General features: G+C 38.3%; 1 protein-coding gene across 1 annotated transcript in view; it reads right to left on the bottom strand.

Moving 5' to 3' along the window:
* The window catches only part of IMPG1 (interphotoreceptor matrix proteoglycan 1), a gene marked incomplete at both ends in the record, with an annotated part of 135,271 nt that overhangs the window by 98,770 nt on the left and 12,385 nt on the right, over window positions 1-24,116 (bottom strand). Inside the window, one exon of the mRNA XM_080805888.1 lies at window positions 6,701-6,934. Within this exon, the coding sequence (XP_080662014.1) occupies window positions 6,701-6,934 (234 nt within the window). The remainder of the gene's footprint in view (window positions 1-6,700; window positions 6,935-24,116) is intronic.

Below are 24,116 nucleotides of genomic sequence, written 5' to 3'. Positions count from 1 at the left end.
CAGGCTTACACACTTCACAGCACTCACCATATCACATACCTTCCCCAATGTCCATAACCCAACCACCCTCTCCACATCCTCCCTCTCCCCAGCAACCCTCAGTTTGTTTCGTAAGATTAAGAGAGACATGCCCAAATCTTAAGAGTTGCATGTCCAGCCTAAGCAAATCAGTTGCCCTTGCTATCTTTCTCATCTACTTACTCCATACTCTGGGGTGTTATTTTGACCTTCTGTCTCTCCCCAATGCACCTGCTAATTCAGTTCAAATCACAATTAAGCGCCAGTGATACAGCATTTATATGTACATAAAATCAAGTAGCACTGCCTTTGAGGTCTTAGTGTTGGCGACTTTCACTGATAATATCTGTGTGTGAAACATCTGGGAGAACATAATATGGTAATCTTTCTATTTGCCGGATCAACGTACCCTAAGGCATGTTGCTTTTGGTCTCAGGTTAAGTCTTCCTTTTATTTCAGTCCAATTTAAGGCTTGTTTTGTGCCTACATCCTCCTAGCTCTGCTCCTTTCTCTGCTGCCCTTTTCCTACTTCAGAGACACAGAATACCCTCACCCCCATTAAAATCTCCTCTTTGCAAAGGCTCTGAGAGAACTTTCTCCCTAAAGCACAAATGTCTGAAGCTACTTAAAGAATTATTTTCCAGGGAGGAGAGATTACAACCAATGCCACATAAATACAAATAATTATAAGAGAATATTATGAAAAATTATTTGCCAACAAATTGGGCAATCTGGAAGAAATAGATAAATTCCTAGAAACATACAAATTACCCCAAACAGGAAGAAATAGAAAACTTGAAGAGATGAATAACCAGCAAGGAAACTGAATCAGTAATAAAAAATCTCTCAACAGAAGTCCAGGGCCAGAGTCTTCCCAGGGGAATTCTACCAAACACTTAAGAAAGAATTAATACCTATTCTCAAACTGTTTCAAAAAATAGAAATGAAAGTAAACTTCTAAACTCACTCTAAAAGGCCAGCATTATCTTGATTCCAAACCCAGACAAAGACCATACTAAAAAAGAGAACTATAGGCCAATATCCTTGATGAACATGGATTAAAATACTCTCAAAAGCCATCCAACAGTACATTAAAAGAATCATTCAACATGATCAGTGGGATTTATTCCTAGGCTGCAAAGGTGGTTCAATATTCACAAATCAATCAATGAGATAAACCACATTAATAAAAGAAAGTATAAGAACCATATGATCCTCTCAACAGATGCAGAAAAAGCATTTGATGAAATATAACATCCATTCTTAATAAAAACCCTAGCAAAGCAGGGATAGAGGGAACATACCTCAACATCATAAAGGCTGTATAGGAAAGACCCACAGGTAATATCATCCTTACGCAGGAAAAACTGAAAGCTTTTCCTCTACAGTCAGGAACAAGATAGGATGTTCACTCTTACCATTACTGAAGTCCTAGCCTTAGCAATCAGACAACAAAAAGATATAAAAGGCATCCAAATAGGCAAGGAAAGAGTCAAACTTTCACTATTTGCAGACGCCATGATACTCTATGTAGAAAACTCAGAAGACTCTACCAAAAAATTGCTAGAACTGATATATGAATTCAGTAAAGTCACAGGATACAAGATCAACATACAGAAATCTGTTGTATTTCTATACATCAATAATGCAGCAGTAGAAAGAGAAAGCAAGGAAATGATTCCATATAATTGCACGGAACCCTGTAAGATATCTAAGAATTAACCTAAACAAAGAGGTAAAAGATCAGTACTCTGAAATCTATAAAATGCTAATGAAAGAAATTGAAGATGACACAAAGAAATGGAAAAACATTCCATGCGCATGTATTAGAATAACAAAGATTGTTAAAATGTCTATACTACCCAAGCAATCTACACATTTAGTGCAATCCCTATCAAAATATCAACAGCATTTTTCATAGAGCTAGAACAAACAATCCTAAAATATCTATGGAACCAGAAAAGACCCTGAATAGCCATAGCAATTGACAAAGAAAAACAAAGCTGGAGGTATCACAATTCTGGACTTCAAGTTATATTACAAAGCTGTAGTGATCAAGACAGTAAGGTACTGGTTCAAAAACAGACACATATATCAGTGGAACAGAATTAAAAAAACCCAAAAATAAACCCACAACTCTATGATCAACTAATCTTCAATGAAGCAGGAAAGAATATCCAGTGGAAAAAGGACAATCTCTTCAACAAATGCTGCAGGGAATACTGAACAGCAACATGTAAAAGGATGAAACTGAACCACTTTCTTACATCATACACAAAAATAAATTAAAAATTGGTGAAAGACCTAAATGTGAGACAGGAAACCATCAAAATCCTAGAGAACAAAGGCAGTAACCTCTTTGACAATGGCCAGAGCAACTTCTTAGTAGATGCGTCTCCTGAGGCAAGGCAAACAAAAGCATAAAAGAACTATTGGGACTTAATCAAGATAAAAAGCTTCTGCACAGCAAAGGAAACGATAGATTAAAAAAAAAAAAAAGGCACCTACAGAACCAGAGAAGATATTTGCAAGTGACATATCTGATAGAGAGTTAGTATCCAAAATATATAAAGAACTTACAAAACTCAACACACAAAAAACAAATAATCCAATTTAAAAAATGGGCAAAAGATATGAAAAGACATTTTTCTAAAGAAGGCATATGGATGACTAACAGGCACATGAAAAGATGTTCAACACCACTCATCATAAGGGAAATGCAAATCAAAATTATAGTGAGATATCACCTCACACATGTCAGAATGGCTGAAATGAACAACATAGGAAACAACAGATGCTGGTGAGGATGTGGAGTAAGTGGAACCCTCTTGCACTGTTGGTGGGAAGGCAAATTCATACAGCCACTCTGGAAAACAGTATGGGGGTTCCTCACAATGCTAAAAATAGAACTACCCTATGAACCATAATTGCACTACTAGATATTTACCCAAAGGATATAAAAACACAGATTTGAAGGGGCGCATGCATCAAAAAGAATGAAATCTTGCCATTTGTAAGGATATGGATGGAGGTAGAGTATAATATGCAAAGTAAATCAGTCAGAGAAAGACAAAACCATATCATTTCACTCGTATGTGGAATTTAAGAAGTGAAACCCATGAACATGGCAGGGGAAAGAGAGAGGGAACTATAAGACAGACTCTTAACTGTAAAGAACAAACTGAGGGTTGCTGGAGGGAGGTTTTAAGGGAATGGGTTAAATGGGTGATGGGTATTAAGGAGGGCACTTGTGTTGAGCACTGGGTATTATATGTAAGTGATGAAACACTACATTCTACTCCTGAAACTAATACTACACTACATGTTAACCAACTGGAATTTAACTAAAGAAAAAAAAAAAGAAGAAGAAGAAGAAAGAGAAGAAAAAAAAAAGAATTATTTCCCTGGGGCATTGTCATTTATAGGGATTAAAATGTGAAAGATGAAACAGGGACCAGTAGTTTTTCTTTAGACTTTCTGAGGGGTAGGTTGTTTTGGTGACTGCTCTGATGTCATTTTTCTGACCTCTTAGCTTAGCACAAAGCAGGAGGTGTAGAAATTGTCTGATTGGGAGAACCGGGGCACCAGCCCATGTCCCACCAGGAGAGTTCCCCCATCCTTACCAAGAGGGCATCAAAAGAACCCTTGAAAATTGAAGCATCAAAGGATCTCAGGTCTAAGAGGAGTCTGAAAACTTCTGAAAGCTGGGTTTTTCTAACCTTTTAACTTTCCTGTTATCTAACTTACACCACCATCCTTCCCTAAATCTACTGGGAGAGATTTCCGCATAGATTCTAGGGAAATCCTAAACCTTGCCTCTTCAGTCTTCCCACTGTTGCTGGCCAATGTCTGAAATCTGACCACAGAGTCTTAATCTTTTGGCTGAAAGCTATACTGTAGGCTCTTTGGCAATGTGGGAAGAACCCCAGGGAACATGCCTCCTGGAGGCCAGGCATGCCCTGGGATAATCACTCACACTTGTAAGGATTAGGTTAGACCAATGGTATGTAAAGGTGTCTGCCACCAGGTTGGGTACGCATTAGGTGGAGAGATAACACACTGGAGTAGGAGTCAGAATGCTGTGTTCTAACCCTGCTCTGCCACAAATGATGGCCCTGGCTGAGCATGTTACCTCATTTTAAAAATTTCTGTTGTGGGGGTGTTGGCAGATGTTCTCTAGACCAGTTCTTCTAGAACTTTAGAGTGCAAATGGATTACCTGGGGGATCTTATTCAAATACAGATTCTGGAAGTAGATGTTATGGGGTTAAAGTAAGATCGCATTTCTAACAAGCAGCCAAATCCTGGTGATGCCGCTGGTCTATGGACAACACACAGAGAAGCAAGAACTAGGATGCCCTCTATCTTAAACTTTCTCTAAGGCATATATTAATATGAAAGAAAGATGTAGCTTTTGATATTGAGTTTGGGACGGAGGTGGAGGGAGAGAGAAGAAGAAGGAAGAAGAAGAGGAAGAGGAGGAGAGTGAGGGAAAGAGAGGGAGGGAGATAGAGAGGAATGGGGACTTGAAGGGAGTTTGCCTGGGGGGGAGAACAGGGTTCCCCTGGGAGGCTACCAGAAACGAACTTGCCTGACTTGAATTTGTGTTTTGGGATGAGTATGTTTATGAGTCTACCATGAAGCTCAGATCATTTTCACTTGTGTTGCTTTAAGCATTAGAAAAAGAAATATCTCAATATTCCATTTGATTTGATGAATGTGGAAGCTTTCTTTCCTAAGTCTGAAAGATGTCAAAAGATAATTTTGTAAAAGCAGCAACAAAAACAATAAGTGTGTTACTCTGTCAAAGGAGCACCACTTTGTAGCTGGGTCTTATTTCTTGTTTCTTTGTGAACCAATTTGTTAGACTTAAGAAACCCATGCTGATGAATAGTAAAATTTCATATCACCCAGGGGCAGCCATAAAGATAATGGATTGTTGTTGCTGTGGGGAGAAAAACAGTGGTTTGTTTCATCCAGGAAAGCAAGAATGAAAAAGGTAAACCTAATCAAGAACAAAGAATAAAATTCAGAGTTAAAATTTGGTTGCAGCAATAAATAGTCTATTTCATAAATACCTGTGATGAATCCTATTTGTGAATGTCATAAAGGATTAGAAGTTATATGAAAATAGCAGTTGTGCTCATATTCAATGTGATGCATATGCTACATATTTCACTTCCATTCATGAACAAATAACATGAAATTTACCAGTGTCATTATCTGATCAATGTGTAGGCACATTCAAAATGAATAATTTACACACTTATTGTCTTTTCTTTGCATTCCCAATGGCCTCTTTGCCTCCTGTATCCATCAATAAGCATTTACTCAGAAACTGCTATGCAGAGGTGCCATGCTAGGACCTCAGAATAATAATACTGTGTGCTTCATTTTCTATAATTAGAGTTCTCCTTCTGACTGTGATCCAGCACTTGTCATTTGTCTGTGGGTGTGGCTTCTGTGAGAAAGCAAATGTCTCTTCCGCATAAAATGAGACATATGAGGAACATAAGGCTTGATATTTTTGAGACTGTTACGTATGCCTCCAAAACCCAGCAAAAACTCCACAGACTAACTTAACCTTTGTACATTTTACAGAAGGAGATACTCAAGAACTTTGTAGAATGTTGGTATCATGAAAGAGGTTCTCTGCTGTCGTAATTTGCAATACATCGCAGGCTAGAATTGAACCAGCACATTCTAGGTAATGGGCTTAAAATAATAGAGCAGAGCAGGTTGGCTGTGTTTTTTGGATTGGAAAAAATTATCTCCTGTGATGAAGGTGGACCTCAGCAAACCCCTCAACTTTCAGGTGTAAGATGAATTGAATTTAGGCTTCAGCTAGCTAAGATATTTTGCGTTATTTGGAGCAACCTGGGGGATTTAATAGTATATACTAAAGATTGTATTTTGTTTTGTTTCCATTTAAAGAAGAATTCATGGCGACTTTTTCATCTGTAGTGAGTGAATGACAAGGATATTCGCTGATAGCTGTGGTGTGATTGAACTCCATAATGATTTCTGAGAAAGCCACAAGAATCCGTTATGCTGACTTGGGGTGAAAACTGCACTGTAACTCTGCTGGAAATCACAGTAATTGTGTTGTAAATTCTGTTAACAACCCCTGCATTATATCTTGGTAACCACTGTTAATTTGTGACTCCTCTGCACTTGGGTGTGCCACTAGGTTTCCAAACTTCAGACCTTTTTGCTGGATCAGCAATAAACAACCTAAACTTAACAAGAAGGGAGAGACGATCTGGATTATAATGTTGCTTTTGAAAAATGAAATCTTAAGTCATAAATCAACTTGCTCAGATTCCTGACATTGCAATCATTCTGTGCTTCTCACTTCATAATAATAACATTAAAATTCAATATTGGGCTTTGGCAAAAATAAAACAAAGAGGTAATACTCAGATGCCAAGACCTTCTGATGACTTGTTAAATGCCTTAATGGTTCTATGTTGTATAGGACATTATTTTAAATGTAAAGCAGGTATCTACCATAGTTTTGAATGTTTACTACTCATTACTCTCAGATTAGCTGACTGATGTTTATAACCCTTGTGACTAAATAAGAGATTTGGGAAATTTGGGGCTAAAGACAATGTATGGATGAGTGAAAGGGAAAAGATAAAAAGAAAGAGAGGCTAAACAGTTTCCATCTCTTTCCTTACCTCTCAATCTATAATAAGCTTGAAGACTGGCTAAAATCTGTTTCATGGATTCCTGTGGACAGACTTTAACCCCAGTTGGGAAAAATGTTGACCTTTTTGTTCGATGCTTGGCCAAATCGAATATTCGTTTCATGGTTGACACTTTGTATATTTTTGCAGTACTTTCGGTTGTTTCGATTCTTGGGGCATTGTCTATGTCTTTAGTTTCAGAATGGTATATTTTAATGGAGAGATCTGTAAAAGAAAGATTGATTTCCTGGTGAATATATACATTGATATATGTGAAACATACGATAAATGAATGAAATAAACTGAAAGTTATAATCCTCTGATTTATTCAAGTTCTACTTTCGCTCAACTGCCAAATTTCAGTGACGAGGCATTTTTAGAAATAAGGGAATAGCATAATGAGCTGATCAAGTGCATTTTTTTTTTAAACCAACATCCCAAATCATCTTGCCTTTAGGAACTGCCAAATATTGAAACCATTTCCCACACATCTCTAAAAATCACTCCCCACTTAGCACTCAAGCCTCCCAAGAGATGCCTCTTTTGATAGACATTATAATTCAAGTGGGGAATGATAGCACATTGTGGTACCCAGAGGTATACTCTGGATGAGGAAGTGGAGTGCTTCTAGAAGCCTGGGGCGGGGGAGGGGGGGATGCAACAAAACAATCTTCCTGTCTATTAGTGGCAGCCCTAGGATTTCTGTATGGTGGGGCTCAGAGAAAGTGGGTTGGGGCAAGAACATGTGTTAGAGTTGACTTTACAGAGTGAGCAGGATATTTTATGGGGGGAGGTTAAAGGAAAAATTAAGGGGCCTATGAAGAGATCAGGTCGGCAGAGGATTTCACTCCCTGAGCCATTTCATCCTGCTGGCATTGCTGTATCAGTTAGGATTAGGTCTAGGCTTCATTTTTAACTGTCTGGACCTTTCATAACAGTAACTTCCATTCATTGAATACTTTCTTACTTTGAATTTCTCTCACATGTGTTATATTATTTCACAAAAGCTCTGCTATATTGATGAAACTGACACAATTTTTCTTGGTTTATCACATGGTAGGGTACACTGAGGCTTGGAGGTGTCAGAGCCTGTTAACAGTGGTCAGATCTCAATTCCTCCTGTCCTGTTTCACCTCTTTCCATTTATCTGTCTTCCATTTAAGAAAGGAATGACTGAGGATCAATTGGGACTGTTCACTATGGCCCCTTGAGATCCTAAGCTTGTGGCTTACTGAGACTTAGATACCCCCTCTACTAAAGAAAGAAGGGCCTCAAACTCTATCTTCTGGCACAGACAAGGGAATCAAGCAGAAATCCAAGAAGGGTAGCTGCAGAGCAACTCAAGTCTTGCCACTAAGCATAAAAGTCCCTCCTTCTTTAGAGTGGGTGGACCAAGTCCTGAGGGAATACATATTCTCTGGCATTTTGAGGAGTCTTAGAGGACTCTGTCAATCTCGGACAGTGATAAATTCTTAGGACTCTCCAGGAAGAAAGGGAGCGCATGGATTACTTTGCTCATCTAGCTACACATCAAACCAATAAATCATAATCTCTGAGTGGAACGCAGCATCAGCAACTTTTGAAGGTCCTTAGGTGATTCTATATGCATGCAGGCTTGGGAAACCACTGTTTTATGGATCTGTAAGGGCATTTCAGGTGAAGAGTCAAGACAATGCATTTCAAAATGGCTTAAACAAAAAGGAAGTTATTGCATAGAAAGGAAAGCTAACAGTAAGGAATGCCTGGGGAAAACGGAGTTCTAACTCTGCCTTTCTGCCATTCTCGTTTCCTTTTTCAGTCCCCTCATGTGGTGTCTTTAACTGTAGGCTGGCTTCCACCAAATTAAACTTGCTTACCTTTGTTCATTTTGAAAAACAACCTTTCCCTAAAGTATGGCTGACTTACGCCTTATGTCTGGACCAACACCAGTTGCCAAGGGATACACCAATGCCACTGGTTTGAGTTGAATGGCCACAGAGCAGGGGACTGGAATTACCCTGCATGGCTCATTCTAACTGTGGAGGTGGCCAATTTTCCCTGAGTTAGGCTGGCTGCATGGCAGACTGGAAGGTGCCCATTGAACACTGGCAAATGCAAGCAGATAGGAGCTGAGTGTACAGCCATTAGTGCCCACTACCGTTAGTAAAATGGGAATTCTAGCTTAGGAATGTTAATTTTTAGTAAGCTTTCAAACACTCACCAATTTCAGTGTAAGCCACCATTCAAATACCACTAAGAATGGAAGAAAAAATGTGCATCATTAGATAATTCTAGGCCTATCTGGTATAGTAAGCACAGACCATACTTTGGAAAACTGTGCTACCCATACATTTGGCACTTCTTTATTCTCACAGTACCTGTCACAATGCTGGTCCTGCTCTCCACTTTGTCACTCCCCACAAAGCTCTGCCCTTCGGAGTTGGTTCTATTCTTACTTTTTAATGTTATGCTCTAGTAGAACTCTCTGAATGACTTGCTTTGGGAATAGTATTTACTACCCCCCCACCCCGCCCCCGCCCAACTCTGGGGAGAGTGCCCCTGTCCTGGCACTGTTCCTACTTGGATTCTTCTGGATCTTAACACTTTACTTATATCCAGGCTTTCTCACATAGATCTACTTGTTCTGGGCCTTTGGACTTCATTCTATCAGGATAGGAATAGAAGGAGGTGGAAAAATTACAGATTTGCTCTGTGTCCCAGAGTCCTATGAGCTCTGACCTGTTCCCTTTTCCTTACCAGGGACAATCTTCCCTATTCTCCACATGTCCAGTACACATAACTGGTGGTCAACAATGAGGGTGAATTAGGATGAAGTGAGACTTGGTTTGCTTGGAATATCCTGGTTTATTGCAGCTATCTCTTCATTCTCAAATGTATCCCTGTTTGGAAAATGAATTATATGGTCATTGAATTTTTAATATCTCCTTGCTAAGGGAGATCTGTGACAAATTTTCTACAAATGGTTGCCTGCCTCATAAAGGAAGCACCTTATTCCATTTTTAAAAATCTCTACCTAGTAATTCTTTCTTTGAGATGAAAATTATCTTCTAGTAGCTTCCACCCATTAGTCCTATTTCTGCTCTCTGGAATACCAAAGGCCAAGTTCACAGTTCCTCATATTTCCCCTATGTTAAACATTTCTCTACTTTAGGTTAACCATCTCTCATATTTCTCTGGTGTCCTTTTTCACATGAGTATCAGACACCTCAGCTTGTGTTCCTCTAAATTACATAGAGACAACTACAGGGGATTGCCTGTGATGATACTAATCACTTAGGTATGGATCAGAATCTTCTGATGACCCCAAGTCATCACTAGAAAAGAAGTAGACAAAGTCTCTGAGAACAGGGACTAAGGGTTACCTGGGTCCAAAAATATTTATTGAACTAGCCACACTTACATTTACAAATATTTACAATCTTTCCCAAGGATTTCCAATCAAATAAACTCCAAATTTAAAGAACTGAAACATGGAATGCTACAGATTCCCAAGAGGTAAAAAGAGCTGACATTTATTGGAGCTAATGAAAGCCATCTTTGGCAAAACAATTAGATCACATTAGATGTTGTCCTCTGTCCTGCCTAAATAGTAATGTTGAAATTGAACTGAACTTTGATTCTCTGGATGTATTTTCATGTGTTTGATATTTTTACTTTATATGAGTATTTAGAAAGAGTAGATAAAAGTTTGATGAGAATGAATTGATAGTTGAATGAATTGCTATAAAAAAGGAGCATACTTGATAGAAGATTAGAAAATCTTTTGAGGCAGAAAATACTTGACAAAACATGAGTCTAACCTGTATGATGATGAATTGGCTGCCATCAACAGCTATTTCTGGGTGAAGTTCAAAGTTACAAAGAGAAAGAAGGGCAAAGTGATTTCAGAAAAAACAAACAAAAAAACCCTTTACTTTTTCCAGAGTACAAGAGTGTTAGAAAATTTAGTTAATTATAATATGTATTTGGACAAAAATAAATGCAATTGTACTATATCATATTGTAGATTAATCACCAGGAAAACAATCCTAAGCCAATAGTTTTGGGAAATAGTCATATCATTGAATGAGGAAAAGAAAAAAATGGAAATTAATACATTTGCTTATTCAGAACTTCTAAATATAGGCAAGAGACAGTTAATATTCATTGCTTACTTTCTAAATTTAATTTAAATATGTTCATTATTTGTGAAAGAAAAATGTAGTAGCAACAGAAATCATGTGTTGCTCAGCGAGTCAAAATGTTTTAATAGCACTAGTGGGGCACAGGGCCTTGGCTCTGTGACTCACCAGCTGCACAAGTTGGAAGGACTTGACCTGACTGTGTCTCAGTTTCCTCCCCTGTAAAATGGTGAATGACAGTGCCTCTCTTATAGGGTTTCTGTGATATTAGTAAAGGAGTTACCACTTGGGCAGCACTTAAAACACTGCTGCACACAGGATAAGCGCTCAGTAAAAACTCCTTTATCCAACTGTCCATGCAGGCCACTTCCTGGTATCTCTTCCTCCTTTCTGTGCTCTTTCACGACACTTCTCCTCAGTCCTCAGACAAGACTATGCGTGTCCCCAAAGTCTTCCTGTGCTTTCATGCTTTAGTGCTCTTCTCATGTTTGTCTGTGCCTTCATATTAGAGGGCTGTTCTTTTTCTTCTTCCTTCATGGGTCAGTTTCTAAGCTTTCTTTCCTTCCTACTAAGCTTTCTTAGACCCCACACTCAGAATTCATTCATTGCTCCCTTGCATTGCTTTAGTGTGGCTCAGATCTCTACTGATTTACTGATTCACCAGTGTCCATTAAATATCTACTATGTTTCAGTCCAGGATGGCATATAGTGGTAAATTAGATGGACAAATGTCATGAAATTTGTGTTGTTGTGCTTGCTTAAAGAATAATTTGCTGTAAGTACATTTCCCCCTTTAGACTTCAAATACCTGAGTATTATGATCTTGTCTTCTCCCCAGCTCACCTTGGGGCTTACCTAGTACAGGGTCTGGACAGGACACATAAACAGTACATATTCATCAAGTGAATTCATGAAAAATTCATGTGGAACTAGTAATGAGTCTTTTACAATATATGTATGAATTGGATTCATTAAAAAAACCACTAGGCCATAAAAATTAGTTTCTTATGTCCTGTTCACCTATAATATTGCAACCTCCCTTTAAAATTTTTTCTCCATGCTATAGGGTTTAATATCAGAGGCTTTGGACACAGCTATCTTATTAAAGATAATATCCCAAGTGAAAAGACAAAAAATTCCTTTGTGAATGAAAACCGAAAGAACAGAAAGGAGATGAGTTATGCATGTATTTTAGTAAAGTCAGCATTTCTAGATACTTTCAATTTATCCAAGAGTAAATAAATAATAAATGGAACCAATTAAAACCATGGATACCAATGGGAAATAATATTAATATTGCCTAGCTCTTTAGGATGACAAGTCCTCAATTCCCTTGCCCCTCAATTATTGTAATTGAGAGGTAAAACCATAACCATGTTAAATTCAGCCCTCTTCCTCCTCCTCACTCGCACCCTTGTAGCTGAACATGGATGGAGAAAAACAACCATTTGGACTCACTTTCAATGTATAATACTTAACTAGGATCATACTAAGCTTCCTTGGTCCACTGAGTTTCTCACTCTCTGGGAGAACTGCATACAACTTTTCTCAGATTTCCTGCATTTCTTGCCAATTCTCACTTCCAGCTGATGACCTTGTTCCACATTTTATTAAGAATAAGAGGAGCAAGAAGAGAATTTGATCAGTGTTCAGCACTGCATCTGCTCACGGACCGCATCCGAGTTTATATACTCTGCTTTTCTTCCCGTGACTGCTTGATGAACAGTCCGCTCCTACTCAAGGCCTATTCATTCACTTATGCACTGGATCCCACCTTTTTTCTTTTTTCATTTTTTTTTAACCTCTTGAGGACATTCTTTCAGAAACTCTTCTGTCTTTTGCCCACATCATTATTTCCCTTCTTTATGCAGGATTATTCCTAGCAGCCTATAAACATGCTATTACCTTTCCCTTCTTCTTAAAGGATTCTCTTGATACCATTTCCCCTCCAGCTATTGGCCCATTTTTTCCATTCACACTGCAAAACTCTTTGAGAGATCTTTACCTGAAAGATCTTTACCACTTTACCTGAAACAAAGCAAGTTATTTGGGTGAGGATTCCTCTGATGCCACATGTAAAGCTATCAACATTTCTCCTTGTATTTTCTTCTCTTTTTTTCCTCCATTCCTTTTTTATTTGGGGGTTTGCAATGTGCTCATAGAGCCTGGTATATCCGACCTGCTGATGTTATCACTTTACCAGAAGGTGTCACTATGTAACATGATATATGCCGAAAACTGATTGTTGGAAAAGAAACTCTGTTACCACTTTGAGTTTGGAATTGTAGATGTTGAGTACTGGCATTTGTTGATGGGGGTGATTTCTCAGCAAAACAGATCATTTGAGGAAGGTCTGAAGCAGCCATGGTGGAATGGACTACCAACAGGTTGGGAGGTTCTCATGAGAGGTGTGGCAGAAAATATTTAGGTGTGCAAGAAGGAAGACAACATGTCCATGGGCAGAGCACCCTCCAGCAGGCTAAGAAAAGTGGTCAACACTGACGGTTTAAACTGGAGAGGGTCTTTTTTTTTTTTTTTTCTTTAGCCACTGTCCCCCAGAGCTAACCCAAATCCTGCAACCTGGTATAGCTATGACGAGTTTGGAAATTTTCATGTATATAGAAAAGGAATTTAATTCAACAAACACTGAATTCAAATACTAAATTAAAATATGACTTTATCCTAAGGAAAAGTCAAATCTGTCCAAGGGTAGGGTGGCAAAAGCCTCTGAAATAACGGGCTTTTGATTCTTCATTTATTGTTTTAAAATTAAATTGCCTAAGCACATCTACTAGCTAATGTGAAGGCTAGCCCTTCATTCCAAAGGGCTCTAGGTTTTAGGCTGGTGGCCATATGGCCTTGATGTTAACATGCATCCTGGAAGCCATGATAGTCCACATCATCTCCGTCAGATCATTTTTTTTCCTCCTATACCAAAGTTGGCTTCCAGTTTTAGGCTGCTTATGAAGTTTCCATTTCATGGCTCAGCTTTGCCCATGAATCAGTCTTTTTCTTGGTTATATATTCAAGTGGATCCTTAACCATCCTGTTTGGACCACTCCTCACTAAACTCACTCTAGAGAGAGATTTTCCAGCCATCTAATCCTGCAGCCTCACAATATAGGATTACTGTACACACATTGTGACAATAAAACAGACAACAGGAAAAGGAAGGAATGGGGCTTTTATGGCATCATTGTTATGAGAGCAACAGTCACTGGTATAAGCACTTAGCAAACCCATTATGTTTCCTAAGGGAAAAGGCCGCAATGCCTTAATGAATGAATTAACAGAAGTAGAGAGAAAAGTTACTGGAATTCCTATAGAACAAAAATTTCCATTTGAAGAACAGAATTCCACAGAGAGAAAGTAGATAACATTCCAGGATCAAATCAATGACTGGAAATTTTCAAAAATAATAATTCAATCTTGCATAAACTTCCTGACCTTACCAAAAATGAGTGAGGGGTTATGGCCTTTATGCAAATGCTCAGCTTCTTTGGAATCAATTATACTCCTGTCTACCCACTACCTTAGTAGAAATGTTCGATTACACACTTGAGAAATTTTCCGATGAGAAAGGACAAGATGTACATTGTGCTTAACATACCTGGATATGCTTCAAAACTTATACAGATATACTGAATGCCTTGTTTAATGTTTTTCCAAAAAATTGCATGGATTTTAAGCTTACTGTTTTCTACATAATCAAGTGAGAAACACAGGAGCTTCTACACCTTATTTTTCCACCTTTCTTCCTACATGTGTTCCCATTAAATTTCTACAATACCACCCCCTAGTAAAAACGTGTCGGAATAAATGATAGAGAAGATAATCATAGAAATTAAGGAAATGTCCAGTGATTTTCCTTAATGAAATATGAAGTGAATAAACTCTTTGAATAGTCAGCATACAGATCGATTGACTGTTAAGGATGCATGGGTTTCTCTCTCTGAAGCTTTTGAAACTAGGATGCCATTGCAGCCTTCCTTACCTTCAAAACGCATTTGTTCAGCAACATCTCACTCTATGAGAATGGTAATCAGTGGTCCCTTGTCACAAAGAATTAGAGCAGTTGCATTATCTTTTTCCTCATTGCAAAATCAAGTTTAGTCATTATACTTGGTATGTCAGAACAAAAAGGGTCAGGACCTTGGAAAACCATTATAAGAAATAGAGGTTGCTAATTCCTATTTTCTTTTTTTAATTTTTAAAAGATTTTATTTATTTATTTTTTGGGGGGGGATAGCACAGGCAGGGGGTGAGGGTAGGGGCATGGGAGACAGAGAAGCAGACTCCCTGCTGAGCAGGGAGCCCAACACGGGGCTCAACCCCAGGACCCCTGAGATCATGACCTGAGCCAAAGGCAGACACTTAATGACTGAGCCACCCATGCACCCTAATTCTTATTTTCTAGTCTCTCTTTCTATACCTTAAGTATTGAGACCCTTCTCCACCTCACTGCATTGAAAAAACAAAAAACAAAAAATGAAAAAACCTCCTAATCTTATAGGTGAGGTACTGATCTCATCTGAGAAATTCATTGAGGTACAAAATTGCACTTCTTGTTGAGGGCACATGCAGCTTGGTGAGTGGGCAGGAACAGGACAGAAGTAAGCAAGAGAAAGGGGGTGTCTCTTTTGTGTCCAGAGGGGGTGACCTCTGAATAGGTGGAGTCCTAAGTTTTTCAGGTGTGGTGTCAGGAGTGTAGGGACAGGGGTCCAGCAGGGCCATGTCCTCAACTATATTTGGAACAGAAATGTGTGCTAATTCCTCCATCCCTTCGTGAGGAGAGAGAGGAGGGCATACAGAGAAGGGGAGGAGAGTCAAAGATGACTGGCCTCTCTGTCTGGGAGAGGAGAGAAACGCAATGGAAGTACTTGTCATAGGGTAGTGTGAAGATCTCACACTGCTGCTTTCATCTAACATGTGGCATTGCTTCATATTGGACGCTGGCTGAGTCCATGCACAGCCACTGCCAGTTCCAGGGCATTGTTTCTGCTGTGATTCCAGAACCACAGGAATACCCTTGACTCTCAAGTGTTTGCAAGGTACATTGTATGGGGTCACACAGATTGTGGGAAACTACAGGATCAACACATTGCTTCTGCACGGAAAGCTAAATTTACTTGAGAATTTTAGCAGGAAAGTTTAAAATGTTAAGGATTATAAATGAATTTCATGTGAGTACATAGGCAAAATTAGCAAAATCCTTTCTCCAAATAAGCCAGTCTTGAAAGTTAGGAAAGTAGGATATTTCTATAAAAGTTGTGGTTAACTGTAAAGTATATTACTTTGAAAAACCAGTGAGTGGAGCTGGTTGAGTGCTGAGGTCAGGTAAACAGGATATGAAACTGAGGTGAGAACAGTTATGTTCAAGTTGTTCACCAGCCTAGCTGGGGCTTATTTTGAGGAGCTAAAAAGGAAGCCAGTCATGTTTTCTCTAGCAACTGGATTTTTAGTACCCCTCAAATCATTCTGGGTAGGCAGCTTCCTTCTCCATGTACAAGTGGGGCCAACTCCCTTAAGTTGCTTTTAATCTTCTCATCCTTACATTAACTTAAATCCTATTAATTTTTTTCCTTTCTTCTGCTTCCCAGTTTTTAATACATCATGGATACTTTTTTGACACCATCTCCATAGGTTTCAGAATCCTTCCAGAGTTTAAATAAACACACAGGTTATGGATAAGAGAATCCAAATGGGATATTACCAGTAAATCTGATATGTGGTTGACCAGTTGCAATTGTACCTCAGAAATGTATGGGACATTATAGTTTAGAGCATTTTTTGAGCATAGCTTGACACAAATGTTCAGTGGCATGGAAAACAAATGGTTATGCTTGAACAGTACCAGGTAATTCATAACCCAGAGGCAGTCCACGATGAGTTCATGATCTGCTTAGAAGTGGATGAAGAAGACAAGTGACAGGAATTCATAGAGACCTACCAAGAGTCTACAGAAAAAAATTCTCCAAAATTCAGGAAAAAAGAAAGTTAAGAATGTGGATTTGTTTATGGGACACATTAAATGACATGTGCCAAATACCCACTTTCCTTTTGGTTCCAGCTGTGCTGGGATGCTGGACCAATGAGAGTATCTCTCTCCCTGCGATTCCACGGGTGCTATATAGTTGGAACGTATGATGCCTACAGAACTCATATCTGAATTAGCTGTAATTTATCTCAGCATCTCTATATTCTAATTCTTATTGCTGCTTGTGATTCTGATATTGCAAACCATGAAAGACAACATTCATCATTTTTAGTGCTTTCATGCAAGCCTGATCTTGGAGTAGTGGGAATTCTGAGTAGAGAGAATTGTATGTATAGCACTGGTACATATATTTCCATAAATAAAAAACATTTTAACTACTCAAGAAGAACAGAATTGGGGCAGATTAAACAGAAATAGTTGTAAATCTCTGCCTGTTAACTTTCTGATGCACAAAGACCTATCACAGTTCATGTAGAGTAGCAAAGTAAATTTCATTTTGAATACCTGTGGGGCTAAAGTTATAGTAAGATAGTCCTACCTTTTTGAGTCACTTGCTGAACTTGGGCAATAATCTCTACATGTGTCAGATTTCTAACCTATAAAGGGTATAATAATAATTCCAATACCATAGTTTTGGATTAATACTTGCATGCTATAGTTTTGTTTTGTTTTGAAGACTAAATGACAAAATGTCAAGAGTTTTGCAGAAGGCCTGGCACATTGTTAACTGTTACTATGATCTGGTACCATTCTATTCTGAGGCTTAAGGCTAAGAACAGGATAGGAATAGAATCACCTGACTTACCAAATAAAATACAGGACATCCAGGCAAATTTGAATTTCAGAAGAACAGCTAATAATTTTTTAGTTTAAGTATGTTCCATGTAATATTTGGAACACATTAAATGCAAATGGACAAAATGTTCCTGTTAAAAGATATAGATTGTCATACTGCATTAAAAAAAATCACTATATGCTGTTTTCGGAGACATATCTAAATAGGAAGAGAAGTTGAAATTAAAAGGATAGAAAAAGTTATAATTTGCAAACAGCAAAGGAAAGTTGGTGTAGCTATATCAATATCGAATGAAGTCAGAGCTGTGCGGGTAAATGTTTAATAGCCAGCTCTTGGGGGTAGATGAGAAGGCTTGATTTGTGGCATATCTAATTTCCATGCGTCAATATTCCCTCATGGCTGACTTCAAGCCACCAGTGTGATATTACCAAATACTAGCTTGTGAAGAGATGTGCACAATTGGCTCCTGCAAGTTAGTGTGAGTCAGTTTCAGCACACCAGTGGACAAAGTTTCTTATTTGCCAGAAGGTATCAGAAAGAAGATAGTTTAAATGATAGAAGTTTAAAAGTCATCAGAAAGGGCGCCTGGGTGGCTCAGTGGGTTAAAGCCTCTGCCTTCAGCTCAGGTCATGATCCCAAGGTCCTGGGATTGAGCCCTGCATCCAGCTCTCTGCTTGGCAGGGAGCCTGCTTCCCCCCTTCTCTCTCTGCCTGCCTCTCTGCCTACTTGTGATCTCTGTCTGTCAAATTAATAAATAGAAAATCTTAAAAAAAAAAAGTCATCAGAAAGAGGTAACAAGTCAAAATTTCTTGTACTTAATATTATAGCTTCAAAATATATAAAGCAAAAGTTGACAGACTAATAATGAAAGTTAATGAAATCAACAATAATAGCAGGTGAATTTTAAGGATCTTTCCCGGTAATTGATAGAAAAAGCATATAAACTCAGTAAGAATAGAGAAGATTGAAAACATAGTTAAACTTAACCTAATAGACATGTAAAGAACAGTACAAAATAAAAATATTAAGTATTATAAAACATGTTATATTTATAATATAAAATAAACTTAACACAAATATTGGCTATATATTGAACTATAATGCATGTACATTATGTTCTCGGACAACAGAGAAGTAAACTAAAAATCAGTTATAAAAAACAACCGAAAAATCTCCATATACTTGGAAACTAAAAAAAAAATCCTTATAAAAAACTGATACATCAATGGAGAACTAATGCCGCATATTAGAAATATTTATATCAATGATAAACAAGTTTAAGGCACAAAAGAATTCCTTTTAAGATCAATAACAAGGTAAGGATATGTGCAATCATCATTTGTCTTTAATGTATTAGGTAGCATCAAGGATAGTAAGAAAATAATAAAAAATAAAAGATACAAAGACCCATAAAGAAAAACTCAAATTTTCTTTTTTCATGAATAAAAAATTTTTAATTATGTTAAAAAATTCTTAACTCCAAAGAACTGCTAGTGAATTTTCAGAATTAAGATTGCTCAGCAAAGCTAAGGGATATAAAACCAATCATTTTTTACATAGAAAAAGTAATAAGAATGCCATTAACATGATCACAATTAATATAAAATAACTAGGGATAAATCCAATATGTGTAAGCCCTTTAATAAAGTAATCATGCAACTTTATTGTAAGGTAGTAACAAAAGGAGAGATATTCCATGCTCTTGGATAGGAAGCCTTAACATTACAAAGGTATCAGTTCTCCCCAGATTGATCTACAGAGTCAACACAATTTCAATCTCCTTTAGTAAGTGTTTTGTAGAACTTGGTGAGCTAATTTTAGAATCTTATGGAAGAATGGAGGGTCAAGAATAGCTTAGACACTCCTGTAGAAAGTGGACAAAGCCAGAGAAACATGGTTATATCATAATATAAGTTTGTGATAATTAAAGCAATGTGGTATTGGCTCAGGGATAATAAAATGGACAAAAACTATGTTCATGACAGGAGGGACATCACACAGCAGAGAGGAAAGCAGAAACTACTCAGTAAATGATGCTAAAACAATTGATTATCCATATTAAAAAAAAGACAATGTCTTCCCACTTCCTGCACACACACACACCCACACACATGCGCCATCAATTTTAGTGGCTTAAATATGAAAGGTAAAACTTTACAACTTGCATAAGACAATATAGGAGAATATTTTCATGGCTTTAAGCTAGGGAAGGTTTTAAGCAGGACAGAAAATGAAGTTAAAGGATGATAAATTCAACTACGTTAAAATAAAGAATATCAGCTCATCAGAGGTTACCATTAAGAAAGTAAGAAGACAGGCTACAAACTGGAAAAAGGTTTCTGAAGGATACATAACTGCAGATGGACTAATATTCACTTTTATTCATTTATTTAATTTTTTAAATTTAATTTTATTTAATTTTTAATATTAATTTCTTAATTTTATTTTTTAATTTTTATTTAATTTTTATTTAATTAATTAATTTATTTTTATTTATTATTTATTTATTTTTTTATTTATTAATTTTTAAAATTTTTAAATTTTATTTTTAATTTTTTATTTAATTTTTTATTTAATTTTTAAAATTTATTTGACAGAGATCACAAGTAGGCAGAGATGCAGGCAGAAAGAGAAGGGGAAGCAGGCTCCCCACCGAGCAGAGAGCTTGATGCGGGGCTCGATCCCAGGACTCTGGGATCATGACCTGAGCTGAAGGCAGATGCTTAACCACTGAGCCACCCAGGTGCCCTCCTAATTTTTACTTTTAAAGAACTGCTCTAAATCAGTAAGAAAAGACACATCCCAATGAAAAAATGAGTAAAATTCTTTAAACATTTTCTAGAAAAGGAAAAATATATGAAAAGATACTGAAACTCATCACTAGTGAAGGAAATACAAAATAAAACAACAATAAGATACGATTTCACTATGATCCCCCCCCCCCCCAAAACAGTCAGGCAATACCAATACAAAGTGTGTTTGAGGATTTGGAACAGAAGAAATTCTCACTGAAAATGGCACAAACATTTAGGAAAACAGTTTGGTGTCACCTTGTAAAATTGAAAGCACGCATATCTCACAACACCACCATCACTCTCCTACTTAGAACAGAGACAGAGGGGGGCACCTGGGTGGCCCAGTAGGTTAAGTGTCTGCCTTCAGCTCAGGTGGTCCTGGGATTGAGGTCCATGCTTTTCCTTCTCACTCTGCCTGCTGCTCCCCCTGCTTGTTCTCACTCTCCTTCTCTGTCAAATAAATCAATAAAATCTTGGAAAAAAAAAAAGAGAGAGAGAGAATGAGAGTCCTAGACTCTGGAGAGACTCTGCCTGCTGTGCACCAGCGGACACACAGAGGAGTGTAACAGCAAAGTCCACGGACAGAATAACGGCTATAGGTGGTGCATCCATACAAGGCAACAGTGTGTCTCAGATGCCTCTCTCGTACCATCTCAAACCCTCTTAGCCTCACCACTTTCTCAGACCAGCTTTTAGCTCTTCATAAGCTCTGAAGCACTGCAGGAGACACAGCCTACAGCTCTTGGTCTCATAGTTGTTTCATGGCATTTTTTCCTCCTGCCCCAGAGTTTTCTGTTGCTGCTGAGGTATGAGAAGCACCAGGACCCCTAACAGCCCATAGATGTGCACATATATAGAGTGCAGGAAACTGCAGAGAAGTTAATCTTCTTTGAGGCACATTTTTTAAAAAAGATTTTATTTATTTATTTGACAGAGAGACAGAACATGAGAGGGGAGAAGGTCAGAGGAAGAAGCAGACTCCTTGCCAAGTAGGGAGCCCCATGAGGGACTCGATCCTGGGACTCCCGGATCATGACCTGAGCTGAAGGCAGTCGCTTAACCAACTGAGCCACCCAGGCACCCTGAGGCACACTTTTGAGATCTCTTATCAATTCTTTTCCATTTACCTCCAGGCTCCCACCCTGAAAAAGCACTCCTGAAGGAAGAGTAACAAGGAAGCTTTTGTCTCAGGTCTGCTAAATGCGACAATGTGGATGAATCTTAAAAACATACTGTCGAGCCAGAGAACTGTCTTAGGAGAAAACACATACAGCACGATGTTATTTATATAAAAATCACAAACAAAACCAAATCGTATTATTTAGATAAATACACCTATACCTGGAAACACTAATGATAGGCATTGATGTGATTAACACAAAATTCATGACCATGGCTACCTTTAGCACAGAGCAAAGAAAGGGGCAGAGACCCTGGCAGAGCAAACAGGGAACTTCTAAGATACCATCAATGGTTTATTATTTAATCTGGGATACGAGCATTTTATTATTATTCTCTAAATATCACAGATATGTTTTGTATACTCTTGATGTACATTTCTCAAGTAAGGAGATCTACAGAAGCAATGCATCTAGCCTGGCAGGACTCAAGCAGTCCGTAAGAGTGCAGCTGGAAAGGAAGAAGGAGGCCAGATCATAAGGACCCTCAATTGAAATTATTGGACTTGATTCTGGAGGCATGGAGGGGGCTTTGGAAGTCCTGTTCTTTACTGTTCCCCACCAAGCAGTGAATGTGGTAAACAATGAGTAACAAAGCTAGTTTAAGCTCAAGATACAGGAGACAGTTCTGAGGTAGGTATTCACAGGATTTGTCACTGACTTACTAGGTAGGTTTCACGGGTTTAGGAAACAGAGAAGTCAAAGGTCAGAACCTGAGAGAGGAAACAGTTATCCATTGTCCTGGCCAATGAGGATGAAGAGGCCGAAGCTGGATTAAAGAAACACTGTGTGCTGAAGTTGTTAATGAGGGGGTGTGCTGAACAAGGCAGGCTCACAGGGGCTCCAGGCACCTAAAAGCCAAGTGTGCATGGTCACGTTAGATGCTGTCATGTTGGTGGATTGAAATCAGCCATGGTAGGAGCGTTTACAGTATGGACACTGACAAACTCTGTGAAGAAGAAACTGTTGCTAAACATTTATCAGCATACCATTTGATAGGATCTGGTGACAATTTGGATATGAAGAGGAGGTTCTTACATGATATCAAAATTCCCGACTTTAGAGATAGAAGATGACAGCCTGAAATGGACAGAAGCATAGTGGATTATGCCAGAAAGGGGGTGGGTGCTGATGATATGACTGAGAACAAGATGGACATGGGCCCTACCCTCATGAAACATTTAATCAATTTTTAACAGTGTGCATTAGAATGCTCTGTGTAGCTTTTTAAAAAATACATATTCCTGTAACCTATCTATGCCCTAAATTTTTTAAAAAATTATTTATTTGACAGAAGGAGAGACAGCGAGAGAGGGCACACAAACAGGGGGAATGGGAGAGGGAGAACAGGCTTCCCGCGGAGGAGGGAGCCTGATGCGGGGCTCAATGGGGCTCGAACCCAGGACCCTGGGATCATGACCTGAGCTGAAGGCAGATGCCCAATGACTGAGCCACCTAGGTGCCCCTGCCCTAATTTTGTAGAATGGTTAAAAAAAAAAAATGAAACAACATAGCGGAGGGAACGATTACCCAAACCACTCTATCAGCCCTATTAAATAATGAGACCACTCCCTCCAAACTACAAACATATTTATGATAAAATATTTACCAAAGAAAGGAAGATTAAAACAAACTCCCTGGTGGCTCATAATACAATGAACCATATATCACATCTTTCCAGAAGGGCAATAAATCATGCTTCTCAAACCTGGCTACAAATTGCCTGGCTAGCTTTAACAATTATTCAGCTTGGGTCCCACCCAGACAAATTAAATCGGAATCTTCAAAGCTGGAGCCCCAGCTCTGGTGTTTTTACCAATGTTGAGATAGGTTGCATTAAATTCTTTAGGCTGGGAAAATGAAATCAATGGAAAAGGAGACTGGCAGAGTAAAGCTGCAGGCAAATTGGTTGTAAATGGAGTTAAAGTCATAGGTAGATAGAAATAATATTAGCAAAATATGAAATATTTTTATTCTCTTTGAAACAACAGAACATGAGAAGAGTTTGGATATAGATTGAAAGTTTGAAGTAGAAAAAAGGAGATGTCAGATGACTTCAATCTTTTCAGTATGTAGGAGTAAGTAGTACCAGAAATGGAAGTCATCATAGTCCTCTTAGTATCCAGCATTTATCGAGCAATTTTATAGTAGATGCCTCACAAAGAGCTTTATAAACATTATTTCACTTATCTTCATCACACCATATGGGTGAGACACTGATACTAGTATTCCGATTTTATAGATAAGAAACCATAAATTGGAGATACGTACAAGATTGAGCAATTTGCTAAGGTCACTTAACTAGTGACAGAGCTGATCTGTACAACTGTGTTCTGTGTTGAAAGCAGTCCTGTGAAAGCCTTAAAGCCTTCCTCTTGACTGTGCCATTATGTGAATGAGGGAGAACCAGGCTGCTGGCTTGAGGAGAGAGAGGAGGTTTGGAAATTGGACTCATAGATGAGTGGAGCTGTGGACTAGTTTGGAGGGCCCGACTAGGGTTATGGTGCATGAATTTGTTT

This window comes from Martes martes (assembly GCF_963455335.1).
Source record: "Martes martes genome assembly, chromosome: 6".
Classification (NCBI taxonomy): Eukaryota; Metazoa; Chordata; class Mammalia; order Carnivora; family Mustelidae; genus Martes; species Martes martes.
The sequence above is the reverse complement of the archived record's forward strand: the minus strand, read 5'-3'. Positions and strand labels throughout refer to the sequence as shown.